The following is a 25,896-nucleotide window of genomic DNA, read 5'->3' as shown; positions in this document are numbered from 1 at the left end:
TTCAGTCTACATGAAAAGTAGCTATGGCTTATCTCTATGGAATTAATTAGAAAATGACACCAAAAAGAAGTGAGCTGGCTTCATGTAATTTAACATGAGACAACATTGCTACTCAGAGTGAGCGGCAGTCTCCATTTCTCCATTCCTGTACTTATCCACTTGCAATGCTTTGTTCCTGACAGGTGTTTGGTGTTGTTGAGAGCCCAGAGCAAACCAACCAGACTGAAGCAGAAACATCAGCATCATATAGGCCTGTTATTATAGAGCAGCATAGGCAGAGTAGCTGTGACGAGCTGAGGCCAGCTCCAGAACAGGGAGAGAGTCTGGGAAAGGTAAACCCTCTTGCTTAGTGTGGGACCAATTAATGGATCAATTAATCAATCAATCAATCAATAATTTAACACCACCTCTCTTAAGAGATTGAAGTAGTCTGCTGGGTCAATATACCATAAAGGCTAATGTCCACCAGCTCCGGAACAGATGCGGTACGGCTCCAGTACGGCTGCGAACAGACCCACACTCATGTAATCTGTCAGACGTATGCGGGATCCGACAAAAATAGAACAGGTGCGTAATTTGACCGTACCAGATGTATTGCCCATCTATTAACATCGGCGATAGTCGATCCGTCAGTTTTACCGGATCCACAATGCAGCCGTAAGTTACGTAACGTATCTGGTGTACATTGCCTGTAAGCATTTAAATGCGCAAATCAGCGTGCATTACCGTCTTGATTTGTCTTCACGGTGTTTCCTCTCTTTTTTGGTGTATGCTTCAGCCTCTCTTGGTTTCTGGATTTGCCACATCTTTCCTCACATGTTCTGGGTTCTTTATTGTTGTGATTTTACTTCCTACTCCTAAGGAGAGTTAATCAGAATTGGAATGTTTTTATGGCAGCTGTGCATAATAATATGGTGCATATTTACTCAATAAGACAGATATTCCTTCTGTGTTTATCAAGAGAACTAGATTCATTTTAATATTGAAAACCTACCAATAAGCAAATCACTGCAATTATCACTAATCAAATATAGTTCAATTTATTATTGTTCATCTCTGCACAAGACAATTGTGTTTGTTATAGATATTGAATAAGTTGTCTATTTTCTCATGCAGGTTCAGGCAGGGGGTCCCGCGTTACAGGGGGCTCCTAAGTGGATGTCTCGCTGGGCCAGCTTGGCAGACAGCTACACAGAATCCGGCCCTTCGTCTGGCCTCTTTGACATCCCCTCCCAGATGGAGCAGTCGGGAGGGGGTAAGCCACCTGACGAGACATTAGCCTATTTGAAATGATAATGAGACACCCTGATGAATATGAATGATATTCAGTTACAATATGTGTGATTAATATGCATTAAAACTATTTCATTTCAGCAGGAGGTAAAATCATCCACAAGACCGCGCTCAGCCGAAGCCACGACGGTACCGACAATGAAGGGTCTAGAACTCGCCGCATCCTGCCCCAGGTACCACCAGGGGATAAGAGTGAGACTCCAACTCCCAGCATTCATGTTCACCGTGACCTGCAGTCGACATTTGATGCAGACCAGAGTAGCTCGGTGGCCCCCAGGCCTCAGGATGGCCTACATAGTTTAACAGTGCAGGACGATGTAGAGCCCGACAGCCTGAGTGATGCCAGCAAGTCGGATGACGGTTCGATCATAGAACAGAGAAGGAGGCCGCTGTCTGACACAAACAAGAACGGTAACAAGGAGCACAAGCCCAGACTCCCTGCCAAGTCTACATCATTCTACATAGGCTCAGAAGAGGCTGTGTCCAAGCCAGAACATGAAGGTTCAAAACCCACCACTCCAAAGACTGAGAGAAAACATTCACCCAAAACCTTCTCCACAGCCACCCTGACCAAACAAAAAGGTAGCCAGGACTCTGAGAAAGTCAAGCCCAGTGTCTTGGCTCCTATCCTGGGCCAGGAGACACACAGCCCTGAGCCCAAAGAGGGCCCGGTACCCTCCCTGGTCAGAAAAGAAAGCTTCACCAAGGACCGGCCCAGCAATTCCAGGTTGCCCAACATCTCCAGCCAGACTGCTCAAAGAGACCTTGAACCTGATGCATTCCAAGGAGCCTGCAATCAGGACACACAGTCTTACCTCAAAAAGACAGAGGATGTTCTAGCTTTGCTGGAGGCCAAGCTCCAAGCAAGCCAGCCAGAAAGCACTCCCTCTCCCACAATGGACTCTCTCTCCGGGGAGTCTGATGTAGATACCTCCAGCACAGTCAGCCAGCGCAGCAATAAGACCAGGCCAAACACGCTCACTAAAAAGACCTCTAATAGTGGCCTGCATAGGGAGAGGTCCTCAACCAGTGTAGCTAGCCAAAACTCCAATCACCAGTCCTCTGTGTATGAGCGCCTGTCAGAGAAGCGTCGCACCCAGGGAGCAGACAGCAACAGTAAGACTGACACAGGGAGGAGACCGGTTGGACTGAGACGTAGCATAGGAAAACGTGGCTCCACAGACCTAAGCGATGACCCCCAGAGTTCCAGCCTACCTTACTCTGACCAGGAGTCTAGCACCCACCAGACCCGGAAGAAATACACCGTGCCCCTTCAGAAGGAGGACACCAAGGTCTCCAAAGTGTCCCATGCCTTGAGTCGTTCCAACAGCTTGTCAGCCCCAAGAGCTACCAGGGCTTCCATGCTCCGACGGGCCCGCCTGGGAGACTCCTCCGACAACGAGGGCACAGAGATAGACAGGCTGTCCCAGGAGGTGGCCAAGCAGCCCCAGGAAACCAAGAAACCCTCCAGGCTGGATATGCTGGCCATGCCTCGCAAGCGGACCAGCTCCTTCAACACACCCAGTGACACGGAGGCCTCCACCACCCCGCTGTCGTCAGGCAGGACCACGGGATTCTCCAACCGCAGCACAGAGTCTAGCAGCAGTTCTGTCCGCAAGGCCTCTGTCCCCGGGCCCAGGCCTATGCCGCAGAAAGCTGCCCTCAACAAGACCCCAGTCACCCGCGCACGCTCCAGCAGTGCCAAATATGCCAGCAGCACAACAAGTGAGTGCACACACACACACACACACACACACACACACACACACACACACACGCCCACACCTGTGTCCTTGAATGCAAAATATATTGACAGTCTTGTTACAGCTGTAACCATTACCCTTTGATAATGTTTAATGTCTTAGCCGATCCAGTATTCTAGAAAAGAAATGAAATTGTGCCTGGACTGCAAGCATTGGAAGCACAAGGTCTGTGTAAAGTCAATCACAGAAATGAATTGGTTTGATACTTAGATAAGCCGGAGCTGATATCTCTCAGCAGTCCAAGCCTGGGTTCTTTACTTCAACAGCTTTGTTTCAGGACACTTTTTACTCAGCTTTCCACTAACAATAAACGGTTTGATAATGCTTCACATTAATACTAAAATACCTGAGGTTTCTTTTTCATCTGCACAATGTTCTCATACACTATATGCTAATTCATGACCATGAAATTGTTTCCAATCATGTTGTGAGAATATTGTGGTCCTGATGAAGATTACACCCCATGCTTAGTGTTATATGCCTTGTGGTTCACATCACATGTTTTCTCTGTATGGTGCCTGTAAGGTCCCCAGCTACTGCTACTGTATACAGTACTGTGGAAGTGTTATGCTCATTTCAGTTTGTAAATGATTTTAAATCAGAAACACCATGAATAACACTAGATACTGAAAGAAAAACAGTGAATAACACCAGATACTGAAAGAAATTTGTTGAGACAGTTTTGTCGTATCATTTTTTGTTGTAGAAATGAGCACTTCCATAGTGGACGTACGGTATTCTGTCTTTTGTTCTGGGGAATGTTTTGGTGACTGGATTGGAGATGAATGAATAAAAAAATATATATATCTAATAGTTTTCTTCTTGGTGGTGTTCTTTCATGGTATTTCTTTCTCTCCTGTTTTCCTGCCTCCTCTATCCTCAAACCTCCTCCTAAACTCAAACCAATTCACGACCTCAAGGCTCAAGGAGACGGCAGAAAGGCTCTGACACCTACACCTCCACCTCAGAGGAGGAGTATGACTCCAACCAGAGCACTCCTAAACACAAACGCTCCCAACCTTCCTCAGCTTCCCATAGCCCGCGCAGTCAGCCCCGTCCCCAACCGCTCATCGCCCTGCGGCCCAAACCCCGCAGCAGAGACTCTGAGGAGGAGGGTCCCGACGGAGATGCCTTCAACAACTGGTCCAGCCACAGCGCCGAGATTGCACGGTAAGATGGGACAGCATACCGTTGGCTTGAAAATCACAAGTGGTGTTTTTTCAGGTGCACATACTGCCATGATTTCAAAAGTCATTTAAAATAGAGGTTAATTTCTGTAGAAAGTGCTATCCTTGTTCCTGTGTAACACATACCTGGGGTGTTCCCTCCCTGGTAGGTTGAGTCAGGATCTGGCTAAAGACCTAGCTATCTTGGCCAGAGAGATCCATGATGTTGCTGGTGACACTGAACCCCAGAGCTCTGGAGTGGAGACCAACACACCCATCTCCACTGTCACCGCTCACGAAGAGGTACGTCAAACAGCATAGGACATACAGTATGTAGGTAGGTAGCCAGTAGGCCTTTCTTTTGGCACAGATGTGGTTTAATCTAAAAAGACCTTAAAACAACAAAACTGTCTGAAACATTGGCTCACTGTTTTCCCTTTTCCTTTTCAGCACAAATTGCATCCTTATTTGTTTCTGTTAATTTTATTTATTTATTTATTCAGTTTATTTGGCAGGGACAGTGTACATGTACATTAATCATTCTGAGTAAAGAACAAAGAGATGCCTTGCACCAGATTATAGCTTCAAGATAATTTCCATCTGTAGTCCCTGATAGGGCACCATAAAACAAAATACATACAGTCAAACATGGGGCACCATAAAAATGCCAAAGAAAATCAACAGAAATGCTGATAATTCAGCGGGCAACAACAAATCACAAACAACCGGGCACCACATGAAGCAAAAAACATACAATGTTGAAATACAGTAAAATACAATAAAATAAGATAAGATACCGTGATTAGTGGGTGCAGAGCTGAGCAGCTTTCAGATGTCTTTTCAAATTAGCTGAGCGAGCATACACAAAATCACAAAGGGGAGGAGGGGCCGAGCCATTTAGTATTTTGTAGACAAGACACAAGTTTGAAAATAATCTAAAATTGTCGAAGCTCAGTAGATTGTGTTTGTCCAGAATTTGACAGTGATGGTAATGCATTGAGTTTTGAGAGTGTGTTTCTACAGGGACACAATAGGTCTTATGGCTGTTTCACCAGCCTGCCCCCAGCATGGCATGCAATAAGACATATAGGAAAAGATCATAGCATGCATGCATATCTTGGCTGCATCCAGGGAGAGACAGTTTCTAATCTGTCTCAAATTAGCTAAATTGTATTTGATGGATTTCACCATTGTTTTAACATGTTTTTTAAAGTTAAGATTTGAATCCAGTGTCATACCAAGGTATTTAAAGTCAGTAACAACATCAATTATTTCACCATTAATCAGAATATCTACCGTAGGTGGCTGCACCTTGGTTTTGGAGAAAAACATGCCTTTAGTCTTGCTGACATTTAGACTTAGACATGATTTATCAAGCCAGAGCTGGGTCCTGTCTAACGCAGCAGTTAGCTAACGCAATGGTTCTCAAACGCTTTTGGCTTCAGTACCCCCTTTACCCGAGTACATTTTGCTGAGAAAACTGCAAGAGAAAACTATAGCATTATGATGCAGTGAATGAATGATAACCCACCTTTTGAATAAAATAACGTAAAAAAATAGGAAATGGAGTGGGAAAAAGTTGCAATTAGTCCCTCCTGAGCAGAACGTTTCATTTATTTTCATGCTTTATTTTCCTGGGAGTACGCCTAGGGGTACACGTACCCCAGTTCGGGAACCTCTGTTAAAGTATGGAAATACAAAGTATGCATTGCTGCTCTCATTGCAGCTTCCTATATAGTACAACCTTGTCCTGTCCAGCTTGATCTGGTGCGGCTATGTGACTTAACGTCTTATCAAATTAAAAAAATTACATTTTTGCTACATCACTAAATCATTGCACTGTTTCTTGAATGAGTAGATCAATCATCTGTGGCCTGTGTAGAACATCACATCCCTTTGAACGGTCTTATCTCCTTGCCTTGTTTACACGTCAGTCACAAGAGATTGTCTCTGAGACTCATGTCTAGAGTCTGATTGTATTGCAGCTGGTTCATCGCATTCCAGAGGCGGGAATAATCTACCAGAGAGTCCCACCAGGCCCTGCTGCTGCGAGGGAACCCGACCGCAACTTGACTGACCACGAACCTAACTCCAGGCGGCAGGCTCGGATTAGAGAAGAGGTCTGACACAATATGCTGTTTCACCACATTTAGAAATACGTCATTGAGGCTGGCGCTGCTGAGAGATCTCACCACATCCTATTTGCCCCCTCCAGGTCATTGTGGACCATCTGATGCTGAATCCATTGTCTCAGATCTCCATGGCCATCAGAGAGAACACTGAGCAACTCGCAGAGAAAATCAAGTACGATGTTCAGTGCACACGCATACAGAAATATCCTTCATTCCCGTGCCTAATCAGGATTTGATGAGAAACCTTTATTAATCCTCAGTAACACTTTATCTGGATTTGATTTTATTTGATTTTATTAAGGATCCCCATTAGCTGGTGCCATAGCAACCAGCTAGTCTTCCTGGGGTCCAAACATACAAACAAATTAGTACAATTGCAAGTGCAAAATTATTAAATGTCAGTACTCAACACAAAATACATAATGAACTAACAAATAAGACAGCTAAAATTACATGATGGCGGATGGTCCGCCTAGTGCGCCTACAGAGTATTTGTAACATTTCAACAGCTTATTAGTTGACATTCAACAATTCAACTCTTTTGTATGCTTTGTCTGTAGATGTTGGTTTTAACAGCTTATTAGAAATTCAACAAACTATTGTGTTTGCTTCCCTTTCCTCACACCTGCACCTACTTAGTATGTAGGAATGTTCATGAATTGCCACATAATACTCTATAGATAACAGTTGAATTGTTACTAATAAGCTGTTGAAATGTTACAAATACTCTGTAGACTAGTGATATTCAACTTGCAGCGCGGGGACCAGATGTGGCCCACAATACGGTGCCAAGTGGCCCCTCGACCATTTTCTAATTCACAATGAAAACTAATGTTAAATAAAGTTTGACTGAGCTCCAGCTAAATTGTCAAATATCGCGCCCTGCTTGCCGCACGCACATGCACTTATACTTAACTACGGTAACTTAACTTAACTATCCTGTGTACACACAGTCATCCAACTGACCGGAGATGTTTGGTTAATTGTATTTTTGGGGAGATGCTTTATTGATTTGTTTGTGCCGAGGGTTTACTCTGAACAGATTTGAGAACTGAATTGAAGTGAACAAACTGAATTTCTTGAAATTGTCAGACTAAACTCCGGCTGGCACCCCAATAACCTACAATGCGCTAAAGAAAAATGTATATAATTAATGTTTGATTATTAACTGGCCCCTGGCCTCATGTCTTTTTGCAAAAGTAGCCCCTGGGCAAAGCAAGTTTTATCCCTGCTGTAGACTCTCTGTAGACAGACTATCCAAATAAAGTGTTACCTAATCCTCTGCTAACCAGACTCTGTATTGAGCCAATAATCTTGTTAACTATGTGTAACTGTCTGAGTGAGTCAGCACACCGTCTGATGGCCTGACTAACAATATGGAAGTGAGAGGACTGGACAGAGCTGTACTGTTGGGTATTTACAGGATGAACTTGGTGGTTGACTGAAAATGTCCATTGTCAAATGTAGTGCGATGTAGTTCTTCCTTTGATTTACTCTCATTTTCACCACGATTTGAGAGCCAGTATAAAGAGACATTTCCACTTAACCTTGTTTGGTGTTGTACTTGCAGGGTGCTGTTCAAGGACAAGATGGATGTCTGGGAAGAAACTGAGGCAAAGATTGGTTCTGAAAATGATGCCCCTCTCCTCAAAACTTCAAACAAGGTTGGTGACTCTACATGTTTGTTTTCAAGCTAAGTGCATTGTGATTAAGGATAGTTTCAGCTCAGCCTGGTATTTATATTTCAGGAAATCGCATCTATCCTGAAAGAACTCAGAAGGGTTCAAAGACAACTTGAGGGTGAGTCACTCTTCAGAGACATTTGTAAATATTGTTAATACTTCAGTAGAATGAACCCAAATATTGAGCTAAAACACCTACATTTGCTTTCCCCCCATCCGTATCCAGTCATTAACACAGTGATCGAACCCGTCTGGCAGCCTGAAGCGGCCCGGGCCTGTGCTCCTCTGGTCGCCTCCTCACCTGGAGTGCGCCCCTCCAGACCCCCCGCCAGAGATGGGAGAACGGTCCACTCGGTTTCCCATCGCGGCGGGGGACCCAGGCCCAGCGAGAGTAGCAGAAGAGCGGCTGTGACCCCGGATGACGTCAGAGAGGGATATTTGGTCTGAGGTCTGACACAAATACATGAGTTCCCCCAGTGCTGTGCTTCTGCTTCCCCACAAACCCAGGTGCTGCACCGCTGAGCACAGAATGAAACCAACAGGGGGGAAGTGAGACAAACAATAAACACATGCACAACTGCACTATGGGCGGGCACTACACAACTACACCGTGTGCTCGGTGGAGTAAGACAAGGCGTGCACTAAACCACGACATGATGCTCTCTGAGACATACACACGAGGTGTAGATTGAAGTAGGTACAGCCCGTTAAACAAGGCCATGGTAGTGCCATAATACCTCCACTAATTTTCCATTCACCTCTGAACGGCCTCACAACTATACTTGAGTCTTAGTGTTAGATTGACGTCATTATTTGCCAATGATATGACCAACGTTGTTGACGTTAAAAGCACAATATAATTACTTAGTGTGATTGAAAACCTGCCTGAGTATAATCAACTCAGGGACATTTGGTGATGATCAGTTATTAGAGCTATGTTCAGTGACAAATCACATTTTGAGGAAATATTAGTTAATTGATATTTGTTTTGAGTAAAAAGAACTGCAAGAACTCCTTTCAGATCTGACTGTACTGTATTTGTATCCCCCAGTAACCCCATTGCTCTTCCTTCTGCGGTATATTTTCCTTGTGTGTTTCTCTCTGCTGACCACTTTTCCCCTCGGTGGACCAGATTGATTGAAGAATGTAAAGTATTTATGTGTGCTGATCAGTGTAGAGGCTGTCTGACACAAAGTATGATCTCTTGTAAGAAGACACTATGGCATTTTGTAATAGAGAAGACATGACTTTGGTAGAGTGTCTTTAGTCACTAGCGCCAGACCAGCAATTTTATACTGACAGGCCAATTTTGTGCATATTTATTCTGCTAAGATTCCAATCATAGCGACTCCAGGCCCTCTGCCGTTGTGGGACACTACATATTTTCCTCCATCTTGAAGTGAAAATCCCTCAGGAATGTGTGGTTGAATGGAGGGAGGGGCTTCGCACATGGGTAGAGCATGAAGTCAGTCACCTGGCAACAGCCAACTTTAAAACAGGAGTAGTGAGTTGAAGCTTTTCAAGCATTCCTGGCCTCTACTATTTGGAGAGTGTGATTTTAAGTTGTGCCAAAACACAGTTGGGAGAGGGAGATCAAAGGGCTTTACTCACTGCTGGGTTTTTTGTATTTCCTTGCCTGCGGAGCACAATTAGATGCAGCGATTAGGTCAGAGACGACCGGAAAATGTCTGTCAGAAGTGCTACTCTTATAACTCCCTCATCGGTGTTCCTCAGTGGGACATGGCATTTTGCTACTGAGCTGATCACACTAGACCTGAACCTACACTTTATTGTCATAAGGGCTGTTTGAGGAAAGAGGGAGAAGTGGCTCAGTCACTTGCCCACTTATAAGTCCTCGCATGATAGATTGTTTATTAATGAAGCTGACAAAGTCTAAATTGTGTGCAATTGTCAATCTTGATGATTTGTTTGTGACATTTTCTTGTTCAATATGTAAATATCTGAAGATAGTGTCTATATGTCCTCAATAATTACCTCTCCATCTTGTATTTTGCACTAATTTAGTACAACATTGTCCCCTCAACCATATATGCTGCAAACTGAAATCCTCTCTTCTAACAGAAAGAGTTGTAAGTGATTGTAAGCATTTTCTGCTGTTGGGGATTGGAGCAGGAAAGCAGCCCAGCACACAACCAAGTGCTTTCCCCTTCCTAAATACCAGCTTGTACATACAATTGTAAATTTGGAAATCCTCTGAGTGCCACAAAGCTGTATGGGATAATGTTTCATACAGCAGAAAATAGTACTAGTTTACAAACAAACTCAAGCTGAAGTTGAATGTTTTACTTTTTGACTCATCTGGCTCAAAGTGTTGCTGCTATTCTTCTTTGGGATAGTGTTTTCCCCCTTTGCTTTACTCCAATCTAAGAGCTGAAATTTAAATGTGCCTCCCAATAATGTCAAGTTTGTGTTATTCAATGTATGTTTCAATTTCCTTTACCCAGAATATTTTCTTCTGGATCTGTTCTTTGCTTTCTCAGCATTTGGTGTCAATATTTGCAGTTTGGTTATAATTTATGTATGTTAGATGATTCTTTTTCTAATAAACTTCATTAGTACCGTAAATCTGTTTTTGTTCGTTTTTTCTTCCCTCACGGCCCATTCTTTATTGTGACTGAAAGGAAAGTAAAAACGGGAACGAGGTCTTGACACTACATCCAATATTGTTTCTATTTCTGGGGAAATCACTGAAGAGGAAGAAAGCAAAAGTTAGTTGTATTGTGAGAGTGCTTCATTGGAAAACGCATCAGTATCTGCACACTGCCTTGTGTAAGTAGCTTTTATATTTGCTTTTGAAAATCATCAGAAATGTACTGCGACATGTACAAAATGAAATATGTTAGGATTATAATCTGAGAAGTAAAATGTCTCGACTATCAGTGATGATGCTTTCCCTGTTTTGAACTGTAACAGGTCAGTAACAGCTGGAAGGAGAATGACCTATTCATACAGAGAGCTGCATGACAGCTACGTTTCAAGCAAAAGGGTAGGTCTATCAAACACCATTTTCCACGCATCCAGTCACTGTTAAAAAAAAAAATTGTTTGATTTGTTTTATCATCAGTCATTTTACTGTCATAATGTAAAAGTATGTCTTTAAAAGTCTTCCACCAGCTGTGTAACAATAGCTGTGGCAGTGGGCTGTCTGACTGTACTGGGCATTCTGCTGGCCATCGCTGTGTTGGAAAGACCGAAATCTCCCAAAGCTCACAAGACACTTCCTCAGGATGCTGGTGGTCAAGGCAATTTCTCTACAGACCAGTGCAGGTCAGACCAGCCACAGCAATCTGCGTGTTGACTCATTGTGGATATTATAGTTAAGTTAATGTGTGTTGACTTGTCCGTAATCAATACATACTTACATCCTGTCAGAGGGTGATTTGTATCCCACCACTGTAATATTAAGGCACTTCAACACAAGTGCATTATTTGGTTGAATGTAGGCTACTGTAGTAAAACTCACTAGGTGAACTTGAGACAATAAGCTCAATGTCCAGTCATGTTGACAAGAGTTTATTGTTGAATCCACAAATTGATGAAAGTTCCAATGTTATTTATTCTTTCAGAGGTGAAGATGTTTTTGGTGTAAATTGCACCAAACTGCGTTGATGACTCATGATCATTATTTTTATTATTATTATTATCCCCCCCATTTTCTCCCAATTGTACTTGGCCAATTTCTCCCTGCTGTCCCGGTCGCTGCTCCACGCTCTTGCCGATCTGGGGAGAGCCATAGACTAGCACCATGCTTCCTCTGTCACATGCGCAGTTGCCAGCCGCTTCTTTTCACCTGACAGCGGGGAGCTTCACCGGCAGGACGTAGCACGTGGGAGGATCACGCTATTCACACCAGTTCCCTTCTGCCCCGAACAGGCGCCCCAACCGACCAACCAGAGGATGATTCTAAGTTATGAAGTTTAGAACAAGAAATTTTGTATTGAAATTGACAAACAGTCCAGTCTCCAGTGAGTTCACTCAGCAGGTATCTTTGTTTATCCCTCAGAATAGCCCTTGTGGAGAGCATTCCCCTTCATGTGAAATATAAAGCTAATGTCACCATTGGGATCCCAATGGAAAAAGTCTGGAAAGATCTTCTCTCCATGGCAACAGAACAAATGGACGTGGCATCTTTCTATTGGACTCTAACTGGTGACGATATCAACGTGAACTCCTCCTCTGACCTACCTGTACGTTAAGAAATAAACACTGAATCATTACTCACAAGCATCAAAATAAGAATCTGTTGAATTAAAATAAGCCAATGTCTATTAAATGTCTGTTAAAAGTGTCCTATGATATTGTCAGTCTGAACTCTGGTCTTGTCTTGGCAGGGAAGAGAGATTCTGGAGCAATTTGAAGCTTTGCCCTCCAGAAACGTATCTGTCCGAGTGGTGACCAGCATTCCCTCCATTCAAACAAACTCCACAGATTTGAAGATCTTGAGACAGAAAGGTTTGGAAATATTGTATCACTTTTCAGAAGATACATTCAGTGCAGGATATTTTTTATTTACAGCCATTGGCATTGTCTTTGTGGACCAAAGAAAATATGATTCTGGCCACCTTCCCTCAATTCTCCTTCTCACTGGTTATCTCTAGGAGTGCAGGTACGAAAGGTGAACTTTGGGCACTTGACAAAGGGTGTCCTGCACAGCAAATTCTGGATTGTTGACAGAAAGCATCTATTTATTGGAAGCGCCAACATGGACTGGAGAGCTCTCACAGAGGTAAACAACAAAAATCAACATTTCTAGATGCTTATTTCCAAGCTTCAAACGCATGGCATGACCGTTTCATAACTCCCTTTTGAATCTCTGCTGTAGGTAAAGGAGCTGGGAGTGGTCATCTACAACTGCTCCACCCTGGCAAAGGACCTCCAGAAGATCTTCCAGTCCTACTGGGTGATGGGACGGCCCAACAGCTCCCTGCCGGGGCCCTGGCCCCCACAGTATGATACAGCAATCAACCAAGATCACCCCCTAGTGGTGAAAGCTGATAACGTTTCCAGCAGACTCTTCCTCTCAGTGAGTTCCCTAAGTTTCGGTCTTGGTTCCCTGTAATAATAGTAATAGTAATAATAGTCATGCTGGTGGTGGAAGGGGTGTTGACAAGAACCAAAAAGTTAGAATAGAGCAGAGATGGATTTGATTTTAATGTTGTTAGAGAAATGGCTCAGTTAAAATACAGCACATTTGTCACCATATCACTCAGGAAAACCAGCTAGAAATCAGATTTTAATGTATTTAATTTTAATGTAATGTTTGGTGAGATTCCCTATTTGTGTTGCACCCAAGGGTTCTCCTCCGTCGTTCTGCCCTCTATCGCGGACCCAGGACCTGGAGGCTATTCTCTCAATCATCTCCGGGGCTCAACACTTCATCGATGTAGCTGTCATGGAGTATTTCCCCACCACACGGTTCCTACGGCCTCGGAGGTGAACCTGATCACATTGATCCGCAAAGGGGACCAATTTGTATGTTATCTCATCAAACTGTGTCTGAGTGTCACCTTATTTGCCTATGTTATATCAATTCAACAGATACTGGCCAGCCATTGATGATGCCATTAGGACGGCTGCGTTCGAGCGGCAGGTTAAGATCCGGATGCTGATCAGCTGCGGACGGGACTCTGACCCAGCCATGCTGCTCTTCCTGCAATCTCTAGCCTCAATACACTCCCCCGGCCACAATATCAGCATCCACATAGTAAGACACCACATGAGGAATACTCTGCTATAAATATGTTTCTGACACATTTGTACCAGTGCTTTTGTCCCCCCCCCCCCCACCCCCCCCCCCCCCCCCCCCCCCCTTTTAACGCCTGACTGTCTTTCAGAAACTGTTCATTGTGCCTGTGGGAAACCAGTCTGACATCCCATATTCCAGAGTCAGCCATAATAAATACATGGTGTCTGATAAAGTTGCCTATGTTGGTGAGTAACAGATTCGCTTTAGGGTTATTTTTATCCACATTAATGGTTGAGCTCAAACTACTACTACATACCCTTGTTGCATGTGAACCAGCTAATGATTGACTGGCCGACACTGTGTTCACCAGGGACCTCCAACTGGTCAGCAGACTACTTTTCCACCACAGCTGGAGTGGGTCTGGTGGTTTCTCAGCATGGCCCTCATGCTGAGCGGAAGGCCGACTTGCAGAGCCAGCTCAGTGCAGTGTTCGACCGGGACTGGACCTCCCAGTATGCTGTGCACCTCGTTGACCTGGGACACCACCCAGACTGTGCACTATCAAAAGGATAGAGAGCCTCATTTATAAGAATACATGAACTGGGTACTTGGATAATTCGTTAATTCCTTTTTCGAATTATCCAAATGTACCCAGACCATATTCAGTTGTGACTCATGAAAAATGATGTTATCATGATATCAAGCAGTTCACATTGATCTTTTTATTTTTTAGCTGCGACCAGCAGCTCTGTAAGTCACTCTGTTGGTTGTTTGTCCACAATCACTCGGTTGGTTGGTTGGTTGGTTGGTCGGTCCACAAAAAGTTTTCACCCTAGGTAGGTAGGCAACCTATGCCACATATGGCTCTTTAACCTGTCTCCAGTGGCTCCCCATGTGGCTTTGGCCAAATGTATATGGAAATGAATATTTGTTTTTGAAATGTTTTTTTTACTACTTATTGTTGTAGGCCTAAGGTGATTCTTACATTCTCCAATTGTAAAATGTGTAGCCTATACACTGAAGAAAAAAGTAACATTTCTGTCAACTAACGTGTGTGTAATGCTAGTTTAGTGGCAGCTTAGGGGATAGTAAGGTGTGGAAAGCTGTTCACGGATGGTGAATATATGAAAGAATAGTTAATTAAAATGTTCTGACTTCAAAAACAAAACTGAGATAGTTCAGAGAAAGAGGCAGAGTAGGGTGGGCTGCCACTGCAATCCTACACTTAGGAAATTTGCATTATGTGGTCACAGCGCTTGTTTATTTGATTGTGTGATATATAACTAATTTCCATAATTATCCAAGACATGAATGGTAAAGGCATAATATTAGGCTACTCGTATTCTTTGAAGAGACTGTGTGAAGAAATTGTGGATAAGGTCAATTGGCATTTTTATGAAAGAAACCGTCACATCATGTTTGTACCAGCTGTTTCATCGACATAATCAACTGTCTGGCTAGTGGCTTCACACCCTGTACACCTCTACCTATGAATAAGCTCCTTGGCTTTACTGTTATTTGTTTTATAAGATTTACACCGTCTCTAATGCATCATAAAATAAAGGCTGTTAAAGTGTTAACGTTTGTATAGCAAAATGATTTTGTTTTACCCCATGATTTTAGCCGGAGAGTTTGCTGTGATTCCTCCCCCCAGTAGATGGCAGTAGATGAAAATGAAGCCCCCAAATGGGCCGGCGCAGGGCGGGGCTCCGTGTTGTAGTGGTAGTACCTACGTGTGCTTCACGGCTAGCTTGCCTGAGAGTGAGCTAATTTTCTAACTGTAGAATTGAAGTTTGAATCATGGTGCTTCTTGAAAACGATTCGGTAAGATAGACAATATAATATTACATTCTGGTTGCATTTTTACATCGTCATACCTGGTTGTTTTTGTTGCTGCATTGTAAACTTGAAAAAGCCACACTGTCTGCTTTAGCTTGCTGTGGTAACGTTCGACAAGCTAGCTGACTCGTTAGCCTGATAGTATCACTTTAACGTTAATATCGGTTTTCCAACTGAGACACTCAGAGAGAGGTGAGATAGGCTCTGTGGCAAACATGTACACTGCTTTCTAACTCTGAAACAACTCCCTTGTCAAATTAATTGGGGTTTAAATTAGCGTTAGATAAAGCTAAGTTAGGCTAACATCTGGTAACGTGCATGAGGGCAGTAACGTGAAAAGGGCCACTCAGACTAGCATAATTACAGTTTTAGAAGTGGCCGTGCTTTGATGCAATCTGAATATTGATTGTACTCAGAATAATAATGTTTCTTTGCCTTCCATTCTTTAGTTTCTGACCGAGCTCACGCGGCTGTTCCAGAAATGCAGAACCTCCGGTAGTGTTGTCATCACATTAAAGAAATGTAAGTGGGGTGTCCCTGGGTGGTTGGCCAACATTATGAGATCCAGTCAAAAATATTTTAGTCCTGAAAGACCGCCACGAGTCGCCTTTTCCCTACATCAGGGGTTTTCAAATACTTGCACTGTGGGCCTCCCCCAACACAAAGCTTGGAAAAAGGTGCTCCCATAGACACTAAACAATTGAACCAAGATAGCCTGATATTGCTGTTTTGACATACCGGTACTTCAGAGTTGCGACTACACCAAATGCATGAAGAGGTCTGTCCGAAGGCATTTACGGTATTTGTTTCTGACTCTGGGAAAGTGAGAAAAACTGTGCATTTCCCCAAAACTACTGTATCTCTGAACTATCTCTTTAATCAAATCACACACATCTAGGCTATTCTATGTGATCTCCTTTTGATAAATGTAATTTTTTTCACTTCAATCACTGAACCTCCCCACCTGAAACTGCTTGGACCCCCCCTGGGGAGGCCCGCCTCCCACTTTGAAAACCTCTGCCCTATATCTAACAGCTGGCTTGGGTTGTTTCTCTCCTCTCAGATGATGGCAGGACAAAACCAGTTCCCAGAAAAGGCAAGGCTCACACAGAATCATTTGAAGACAACAAATGTCTCATCAGAGCGTCTGACGGCAAGAAGAAAATCAGCACAGTGGTGAGCCTCCTACGTTTCCCATGTTCTTATGTCGAAGCTACAACACTATCATCAGCTGTTGAGCTTTAGCACACTGCTGAATTCCAATTTCATTTCATTTTCAGGTCAGCACCAAAGAAGTGATCAAGTTTCAGATGGTAGGTTTTCTAATACGCTTGCATGGAAAGTGTTTTCATTTTGATGTTGTAAGAAAACCGTATTAATGTGGTAGCTTCTCTACTGAGCAATTCTACTTCTTGCTGATACTGAGCATTAGTTTCTTTTGAAATAGGTTGGGTTAGGTAGGTTTGGATAAACTCATATGGAACGTGCCTGAATTAGAGAGAGAGAGAGAGTCTAGGTTTTATAAAGAGGTCCTTAAAAGTGCTTGAATTTACCCTACCAGAATCTGAGTTCGTGCCTTGTTTGTCCATCACATCTCAAAATTGCTGGGTTCACGTTATATATATATATATATATATATATATATATATATATATATATATATATATATATATATGTGTGTGTGTATATATATATATATGTTGGTCTCGCCTTAGTTTCAAGATGAAGACCAGTCACGTTACCTCACATCACTATATCACTACGTGTGACTCATCACCCCATCCTCAATAGCCAATCAGCCTCTGTCAACATGCCAATATGACGTCACTGCCGAGGCTATGAGGTGGCAGTACATATAGCCATGCTCAGCGCGTCATCATCCTCTTTCCCTGATCCTTCACCTCCATGGTCGCTGTACCTGGGCAGGTCGTATCCCATCCTCTGAAGCTGCGTTTCGCCCCACGCACCTAGACCGGCTCCAGTGACTTACGCGCACGCAGCACTGGAAGGGGAATGCTTGTTCGACCGGCTTACCTTGGAGCATTACTACCAACCTAGACCGGCTACAGCGACTTACGCGCATGCGGCACTGGAAGATGAACGCTTGTTCGACCAGCTTACTTCAGAGCATTATTACTGCTGCCGCTATAACTTTAGACCGGCTCCAGCGACTTACATGCATGTGGCGCTGGAAGAGGAACGCTTGTTCGACCGGCTTACTGCGCAGCATTCCTACTGCTGCACCTGGCTTACTTCGGAGCATTACTACTGCTGGCGCTATAACTTTAGCACCCCCCCCCCCCCGGCGTAAGGACTCTGTGGTAAGATGCCTCTCTTCTTGTGGTGAGAGAGGGCATCTGCTCAGACTAGGATAGAGAATCCCCCCCCCCCCCCCCCCCCCCCCCGTAGGGAATTCTTCAGGAGTCAAGATGTTGGTGGTGGACTGGGGAGGTGGGTGGGGCGAAACGCAGCTTCAGAGGATGTGATACGACCTGCCCAGGTACAGCGACCATGGAGGTGAAGGATCAGGGAAAGAGGAGATTCTCTATCCTAGTCTGAGCAGATGCCCTCTCTCACCACAAGAAGAGAGGCATCTTACCACAGAGTCATTACGCCATAGAATTAGTTGCCATGCCATTTCATGCCATAGAACTAACCACCATGCCATTCGTGAATAAAGCTCGCTTGTTAAACTTTACCCACTGGTCTCTCATGATTGAAATATATATATATATATAGTGGCTTCTATATATATATATATATCTATATCCAGTGTGTAAGAAATTACTGGAAACAAATTTGCATTAGAGGACTTAAATGTATGAGACTGGAATATGTGAACATCTTTGTGAATTATTGGCCCGTAATTTAATTTAATAGATAAATAATTTGTCCTTGAAAAGTGCTTGAAATCTATCATTACAAAAGAGTGGCAGGTAGAATAGTGATTTAATATTGTTTATCCATCAACTTGATTGTTGAAGTCTTCTTTGCAGGCATACTCCAACCTCCTTAGAGCTCACATGGATGGACTTAAGAAGAAAGATAAGAAAAGCAAAAGCAAGAAAACCAAAGCCACCCAATGAGCAACAGACTCTTCTATACCTTGGGTACCTAGACTGGTATGTACCATCTGAGGGAGTGGGGGAGGGCTCCACCTGGCCTGCAGCCCCTTCCAGCTGACTCCTCTGTCCACCTAGCGACTGTTTTGATATCATGCCATCGTTTGCACGAGAACGTCTCATCCCGGGCCGTTCAGTGCCATTGGTGGATTGGAGCAGGAAACCTGAGGATTTCTAAATACTCATGCAGGAAGTCAAGATTATTGAGTCACCATACACCAACATGTCTGCTTTGGAACCAAGTTACCAACTGCTGTGTCGCTTTTGGAGTGGCCAACATGGAACCCAATGATTAATTGCCTTCCATAATATTTCATTTAATTATCGTCCCTATTTATATTTTGTTTAGAGCTAACATAAGAGTTGTGTTGGCATGTCTCAATTTGAATCCATCTCTATACAGATTTGGTGTTGAATTTCCAACTTAAATGATTTTTTTGTTTGTTTTTTAATAAGGAGAAATTTAAGCATAGGTGCTCAGAAATGCGTAAATCAGTCTGACCTCATAGTGGTGCCATACTATTATTTGAGGATTTATTTTTTTCTTTTTAAATCGACATGGAGACATTTGACATGGCTTTATATAAGAGATAATAATGGACTTGCTATTGTGCCCTTTTTTTAACAAGAGGTCAACTGAGTTCACTGTAATAAACCTCTATAAAATGCAGAGTTTAGCTTAATTTAACATGCATAATTCAGTTGTAAATAGGAAACCACTTTGGAAGGAGGTCATGACTGAGTTAAGTGGAACAAAATTTATTCAAGTAGATTAACTGAAACACTCATTTGAATTTTGAGACAGCGAAGTATTGACTGTAAATCTAACAACGTGAATTATGTTTATCCGTTACAAGTCAGATACAACTACAGCCGGCATATTTCTTCAGCCATGTGTAATATCTCATGCTACGGTGTGTCCAAATCTCATTGGAGAGAAATATAGCGGGTTTTAAGTTGAGAAATAAAGTTATTTGTTAAAATTCCAAATTCACTGCATTTTTGTTCATTCTGATAAAATAGCAAATGGAGGTTACCCCAAACAAAGGGTCACAGTGGTCTTCCTCTCAATTGCCTTCAGCTTGGTAAATGTCAGTAATGTAGAAAATAAGACTGTAAATACACTATACATAGCCACAATTCTGTGCTACACTTGTAAAAACAGTCTAAGGTGCGGGCCGTGCGGCAGAGCCAGCAGTGTTCTTGTCTTGTCTCTCCTTCCGTGAGGCTGCTAGATGGCGTTGTCGGTTGCTCTCCTCCTGGTATCCCTGCTTCATTAGGCCGGTCACAAACAGGAACATCATCTGGGTCAGAAGCAACAGTGAAGTGAGTCAGGAATGAGTTACAGTACAAACTGAAAAAATATTCATTCATTTAACCCATTGATACCTGATGCAGCATTTGCGTGTATATCCCTCATTTGTGTGTATCCCTTTAAGACCTCTTAAAGGGATACACACACAAATGCTGCATCAGGTATCAATGGGTTCATTCAGCGGCACTGACAGGAGAAGTTGAAGCATAGGTGCTCAGAATGCGTAAATCAGTCTGACCTCATAGTGGTGCCATACTATTATTTGAGGATACACATCAATACTGCTGGGCAGCAATCAAACTCTGGGCCACTGGGTCACACTTCTTAAGACAGGTTTTTTTCAGAGCATTTCAATCTTTGCTTTAGGTCAGTGGTCTTGGCTGTCTCCTTTCAAAATTGACTGAGGCTCGAACCTACAACCTCAAAATTGACTGAGGCTCGAACCTTCAACCTCAAAATTGACTGAGGCTCAAACCCACAAGCTCAGTACTTCTGAGCAGTAATCCAACTCTCTGAGCCACACCTTTCCGTTTGGCTGTCGCCGTTTAAAACCGACAGGCTCGACCCCACGAGCTCAATACTGCCAGGCAGTAATCCAACTCTCTGAACCACTGTCACACTTGACAGGTTTTCTCAGCGCTTTTCAGTCTTTCGTCTAGGTGTCCATTTTCATAACTTTTTAAACTGACTGAGGCTCGAACCCTCAACCTCAAAACTGTCATGTAGCTGACAAACTCTGAGCCACTGAGTCAAGTCATTTCTGTCAGAGCTTTTCAGTCTTCACTTGGGAAGTTCTTCAAAGTCCAAGCTTTCACTGAGGCTCAACCCCAAAACCTCCAAATTGTGGTGTGGCAATAGGTGTAATTTATGATGGGGACATGTCCCGACCATTTTTCAACACAAAGTGACACCCTTGTGTACTCAGATGTCAAATATGGTCTGACAGAGAATTCTGGAAATTTTAGTCTTGAAAAGTATGGAATTTTGAAATGGAAAATGTGTAGGAACCCTGATTACAGTAACGTAATGTCATTTTCTGAACTTACCAGACTGTTCTAACTGTTCTATTATTTGACTTTACTCAATTAGTCATAATATAAAAGATATAAGATTTTTGATAAATAATCATTGGTAATTTGGATATAATATCCACATTACTGATGATTATTTATCAAAAATCTCATTGTGTAAATATTTTGTGAAAACACCAATTAGACTATTTCACTTCCCACCCACTTCACCCATTTTGTGTCTAAAAGGCAGGAAGTAACGCAGGTGCAAGCAAGACATTAATTAGGGTTTCCAACTTCCAGTCATTTAGGTGTTCCAGTGCCGGGGCTCTAATTAGTGTCTTGCTGGCATCTGTTTTACTTCCTGCCTTTTAGACACAAAATGGGTGAACTGGGTGGAAAGTGAACTAGGTTGATGGTCATCCCCATAACCTCAAAAATAACCTCAAAAATGCCATGCAGCTGTAAAAATGTGTGAGCTACTGAGTCTCAAGTTCAAGGTCACCTCACGTCCACCTGGAGCCTACAAGTGAGCACTCGGCGAATCCTCTCTTGTCATCATCTGTTACTATTGACATGTATGATGGTTCCACTCATCAAGCCTGTTTCACCGGCCGTTTACACAGGATGGCTTCCTGGAAAAACCTCTGCCTGACAGCCACGTGTGGCTGAGAAGTGCCTCTTACCTTCCATGCGTCCTCCAGCTCAGCGGTACACTTCTCCTTCAGAATGGGATGGACTGAATGAATGAATTCTGTTCCGACATACTGGAAAATAATTAATCCAATATGAGTCATTTAATCATGATATGATAAACAATGTCCTGATGCTGTGGTGAGTCTTGACTGGTGTTCAATTGTTGTGTCATGCCGTTGTGTTATTTAGTACAGTAAATGTGTTTAATCTTTTGCAGGGGTTGTTTTTGGGAGGGCAATTCATTCAACTAGTTTTGATTTTAGGAGTCTCACCTTCAACTAACCATACCATATTGGTGAGACTAGAGGGACATCAGTTGAAATTGGAGTGTGTGTACCGGTACTCTATTTTAAACAACACAGCATGGCAATAATGAAACTGCTGCTCTGTGCCATTGATTGGGATTATCAGGATCTTACACTGTAATATTTAGGTGGGGCGTTGTAACCATAATGGCTTTTCCCAAGCCCCAGAGCCAGAGCCTCCAGTTTTTCCAGCTGGTCCAGTCGAGCCACACTTTTCTCGATGAAGGACATCACCCTGAAAGAGACACATCACGGACAGAGACTGAGGATGATTGACCTGGACATGAATTCACCAATAATCGACCATGAACTCTCACACATCCACTGTAGATAATGTGTGCCACTTGAGTGAAATGTTATATGGTCTCTCCTGTTTCTAAATATATGTGAACCATTTCGTTTGAACAAGTAAATCTATTGTTATAAGCATTTTACGAAATGTCTATGGGAAAATGAATGGCGGAGGAAAATCTCTGGTACAGTGCTGAAGCAGGAAGTAGGCGGTCACTTTGCATCTCTATATGGTTCCCTTTACTTCCCTGCCCTGCCCTATATGATACTATGCTATAATATACTGTACTGCAGGGATACTCTAACTTGATTTGCCCGGGGGCCACTTTTGTGAAATGATAGAAAGTCAGGGGGGCAGTTAATAAACAAACCACATACATTTTTCTGTAGCGGATTGTAGGTTTTTGGGGTGTCAGCCGGAGTTTAGTCTGACAATGTTGTGCACACCGGATAGTTAGGTTAAGTACTGTACATACATAAGTGCCTGGGTAGCAAGCAGACAGCAGTATTTGACAATTTAGCAGCTAAATCATAGATTATTGAAAGATATTCCATATTCCAGACTGAAATGCTATAACAGAAGTAGAGTATTGGCCAGAATGACATGAACATTTGGACACTTATTCAGCGGGTATCTTGCATGTTGCATTCAGGTGCACTGTAAAACTGTAAAAAAGAAAAATGAAATTCCATCGCGGGCCGAAAGTTGAGTATCACTGCTGTACTGTATACTGTACTGTACTGTGATGGGCTGAACTCTGTGCTATACTACCCTTGTCAGGGCTGGTTTGTCCTGTGTTGAGCTGGTGAGAGTGGGTGACTGACCGCAGGCCGTGTGCCCTCAGCTCCCGGCTGGTCCGCAGCACCTCCAGGTCCCCCACATCTCGGAACAGGAAGAAGACATCTTTGCATTCAGGATGGGTCTCAAACAACCTGTTACCAAGACAACAGTAAGCAGGCGTCATAAAGAGCATCTGAACCAGGCCGACACAATCATCCCCACACCAAAACACCCCCTCCCAAGTCCAATGAAGAAGATTACATCTTCATTCTACCTCTGCCTCACTGCTTTCTCTCCGCCTCATTCCTTTAATAGAGATCTGATTGTGCCTTTTTGATCATATGCCTCTTCCATCTGAATCTGCTTCTTCTCATCATTGCTGCCCTCCACTCCAGTTTTACTCCCAACACCTGCAATCAGCAGCAGGGCACGGTGAATCTGGGAGTTTGTTAGCGCCGCGCTGCCCTGCCCTGCCAGACGGAGTCAGAGTTAAATGGAGCCTCTTCCTCTTTGATTTAACCTAAATCAATTTCCTTAATCAGAGAGTTTAAGCATGCTGCTATCCAATCAGAGAGCCTCTCAGCCTCCAGCTGAGTTATCTGTGATTAGTCATACTACCAGCACACACAGTTCCCTTTGAATGTGTCTTCTACTGCACTCCACTGAGATGCAAGGCTCGTGGTAATTGTGCTTGATCAGACAGTATATAGTTTAGTGATGCAATTGGAATAGGAGAGAGGGAAATTATATGCATCAAATCAAATGCTGATGCACCTGATTCACATTTACTGAAGAGGACTATATTGGTCTAAGCAGGGGTGGCCAAACTATGGCCCTCTGGTCATTTTTAAGTGCCCCGCCATGAATTTTGGAGAAAACAAAAAATTATATATATATACCGATATATATATATATATATATATATATATATGTGTGTGTGTGTGTGTGTGTGTGTGTGTGTGTGTGTCTTTGTCTTTGCCATGTAGGCCCTAGGCTTTTGAACACCCTGCCTGAGGAACTTCTTAAAAACATATTTTTACTGGCAGGTTTTCTTGTATTGTGCTTGTAGACGGCTTGGTGAAACCTTGACCTTACGCGCAGGCCACAGATATAACATGGCCTATGGTCTATATAGGGCAGGGAAGTCTCGAGGGCTACGTTGATTCAATGTGATGGTGACACAGTGCCCAACTGCCTCAAGCAAGGAAACTGTACATATCCCTCAACCTCCACCACCATGTCCCTCTGTCTACTGACCCACAGCTTTTCATTCACGCACACACTAATCATGTCATATCACATCTTAACAGCATTACATAATGTACAGCCTCCCGTAGTACAAAGATTAAAGGCATAGACTATGAATTGCTTCCAGTAAAAACAGCACAGCGGGAATCACCTGTATTTGTCCCCCTTTGCTTACTGTAGCCTATTAAGTAGCCTATGTTTCTCAGCAAGGAAATAGTTTTCTTTCAGATTTCTATAACATGAATACTGGAGGAGAGAGCACATTATGGGTGCCAAAATACTTCTGAATAAAGCGAGTGGCACCAATTAAAATTCCACTTGTGCAATAGTCCTATGCATGCTAGCCTTTGTCCTCACAAGATACAGTGGAACAAAACCCCATGCTGTCTACATGTTCTACCACATGGTATGTTAACGGTGTTGGTGCAGTGCAGCTCTTGGTAGCACTCTCAACATTAACGAAGCAAAAGCAAATTTCACAGTCATTTAGCCTCTGCCTTTCCTCTAAAATAAGACACAATAATTAATCCAAAAGCCCACTTACACTGAGGTGCAAGCATTCATGAAAAGGCTTTTAAAGCATCTCACCTGGTGAACATAATAACCCCAACTTTGGCGATATCGTCCCGGATAACTTTCCATGACTCCTTGATCATCTGGATCTGGTCATCGCTGAGATGCGCAGCCTCCGCGTTCTTATCTTCAAGCTCTGGTTTCAGAATCAGAATCAGAAAAACGTTATTGATCCCCAAGGGGAAATTGGGACATGCTACAGTTGCTCGTAGCCTACTCAGGCATGGAAAAATATCAACATAAGCATCAAACATAAGAGACAGGACTGTTCCATACAATGAAATAGAATACAATAGAATAGAAGTCTCGCTGCCAGACCTGATAATGTGCAGCCCATTCTTCGCAAGCAGGCTACAAGACCGCAACGAGGAATTTGTGCCAATATAAAAAATATTTTTTTTTGATACTGGATAAATTGATTCTGTGCGTGAGATGGACGCTGCTGTTCCTGGCATCTGGTTCAAACTCCAGTCCAGATGCGCTCTGCGGCATCAATTCAAAATAGCTACTTATCACTGAGGCTGCATATTTCCCGTTTGTGAGGCTATAAACATCACCTTGTTATATATAAACAGTCTGCTCTTTGTGATTATAGTTGCTACCAATCACAAATGTCTATAGCCTACTCAAAATGTAATAGTTATAATAACAATAGACTTTCGCGGCATAGTGCTTTCTAAACAGTTTGTGCTTTAAATACAATGTTTATTTGTTTATTAAAAAGGATCCTCCGTCTAGAACGTCATAGTCTTCCTGGGGGCCATGGACAACAAAATACATTACATGTCAGACAAACAATGAAATAGAATACAAAAAAACATGTCATATAAGAATAAAAGAAGAAGGATGAAAGAAGAAGAAAGAGTTCAAAGTAGGCTATAGAATCAGAAAAACAATGTAGCGTGGTCCTCAAGCCCACTGTTAGCGTGGACCAATTTTAACAATCAGAACATGGGAAATCTATAAAACAGAC

At 43.0% G+C, this 25,896-nt stretch overlaps 4 protein-coding genes across 4 annotated transcripts in view; 3 read left to right on the top strand and 1 right to left on the bottom strand.

Annotated features, from left to right (window-relative positions):
- cep170ba (centrosomal protein 170Ba) overlaps window positions 1–10,609 on the top strand; it is a 30,079-nt gene extending 19,470 nt beyond the window's left edge. Inside the window, exons 10-19 of the mRNA XM_083633016.1 lie at window positions 183–332; window positions 1,117–1,255; window positions 1,375–3,018; window positions 3,977–4,226; window positions 4,393–4,525; window positions 6,208–6,342; window positions 6,438–6,526; window positions 7,925–8,018; window positions 8,103–8,154; window positions 8,263–10,609. Coding sequence (XP_083489142.1) covers window positions 183–332; window positions 1,117–1,255; window positions 1,375–3,018; window positions 3,977–4,226; window positions 4,393–4,525; window positions 6,208–6,342; window positions 6,438–6,526; window positions 7,925–8,018; window positions 8,103–8,154; window positions 8,263–8,483 — 2,907 coding nt within the window. The 3' untranslated portion in view covers window positions 8,484–10,609. The remainder of the gene's footprint in view (window positions 1–182; window positions 333–1,116; window positions 1,256–1,374; window positions 3,019–3,976; window positions 4,227–4,392; window positions 4,526–6,207; window positions 6,343–6,437; window positions 6,527–7,924; window positions 8,019–8,102; window positions 8,155–8,262) is intronic.
- A 383-nt stretch (window positions 10,610–10,992) lies between these two features.
- Window positions 10,993–15,277, top strand: pld4 (phospholipase D family member 4; the record flags this gene model as incomplete). The annotated part of the gene is made up of 10 exons (XM_083633015.1): window positions 10,993–11,043; window positions 11,161–11,324; window positions 12,061–12,244; window positions 12,389–12,509; window positions 12,656–12,783; window positions 12,880–13,080; window positions 13,351–13,490; window positions 13,596–13,761; window positions 13,892–13,988; window positions 14,114–15,277. 10 exons carry the CDS (start codon window positions 10,993–10,995, stop codon window positions 14,314–14,316), a joined length of 1,455 nt encoding a protein of 484 aa, XP_083489141.1. The 3' UTR covers window positions 14,317–15,277.
- A 165-nt stretch (window positions 15,278–15,442) lies between these two features.
- srp14 (signal recognition particle 14) lies at window positions 15,443–19,794 on the top strand. Its single transcript, XM_083634190.1, has 5 exons — window positions 15,443–15,567; window positions 16,032–16,104; window positions 16,646–16,758; window positions 16,863–16,895; window positions 18,579–19,794. Exons 1-5 carry the CDS (start codon window positions 15,544–15,546, stop codon window positions 18,666–18,668), a joined length of 333 nt encoding a protein of 110 aa, XP_083490316.1. The 5' UTR covers window positions 15,443–15,543; the 3' UTR covers window positions 18,669–19,794.
- A 76-nt stretch (window positions 19,795–19,870) lies between these two features.
- xgb (x globin) lies at window positions 19,871–25,260 on the bottom strand (the record flags this gene model as incomplete). The annotated part of the gene is made up of 6 exons (XM_083633014.1): window positions 19,871–20,008; window positions 21,716–21,796; window positions 22,145–22,265; window positions 23,147–23,254; window positions 24,939–25,059; window positions 25,242–25,260. The coding sequence occupies 6 exons, from the start codon at window positions 25,258–25,260 to the stop codon at window positions 19,871–19,873; spliced, it is 588 nt and encodes a 195-aa protein (XP_083489140.1).
- Between the last annotated feature and the right edge of the window lie 636 nt (window positions 25,261–25,896).

This window comes from Poromitra crassiceps, assembly GCF_964638095.1.
Source record: "Poromitra crassiceps genome assembly, chromosome: 3".
NCBI classification, from domain to species: Eukaryota; Metazoa; Chordata; class Actinopteri; order Beryciformes; family Melamphaidae; genus Poromitra; species Poromitra crassiceps.
This window is presented reverse-complemented; position numbering and strand designations above follow the sequence as displayed.

Excerpts from the sequence above, each read along its gene's own strand:
- srp14 (XM_083634190.1), top strand. The coding sequence starts at position 15,544 with ATGGTGCTTCTTGAAAACGATTCG. Across the intron at positions 15,568-16,031 it reads TGCTTCTTGAAAACGATTCG|TTTCTGACCGAGCTCACGCG; the intron begins GTAAGATAGACA and ends TCCATTCTTTAG. Across the intron at positions 16,105-16,645 it reads TGTCATCACATTAAAGAAAT|ATGATGGCAGGACAAAACCA; the intron begins GTAAGTGGGGTG and ends CTCTCCTCTCAG.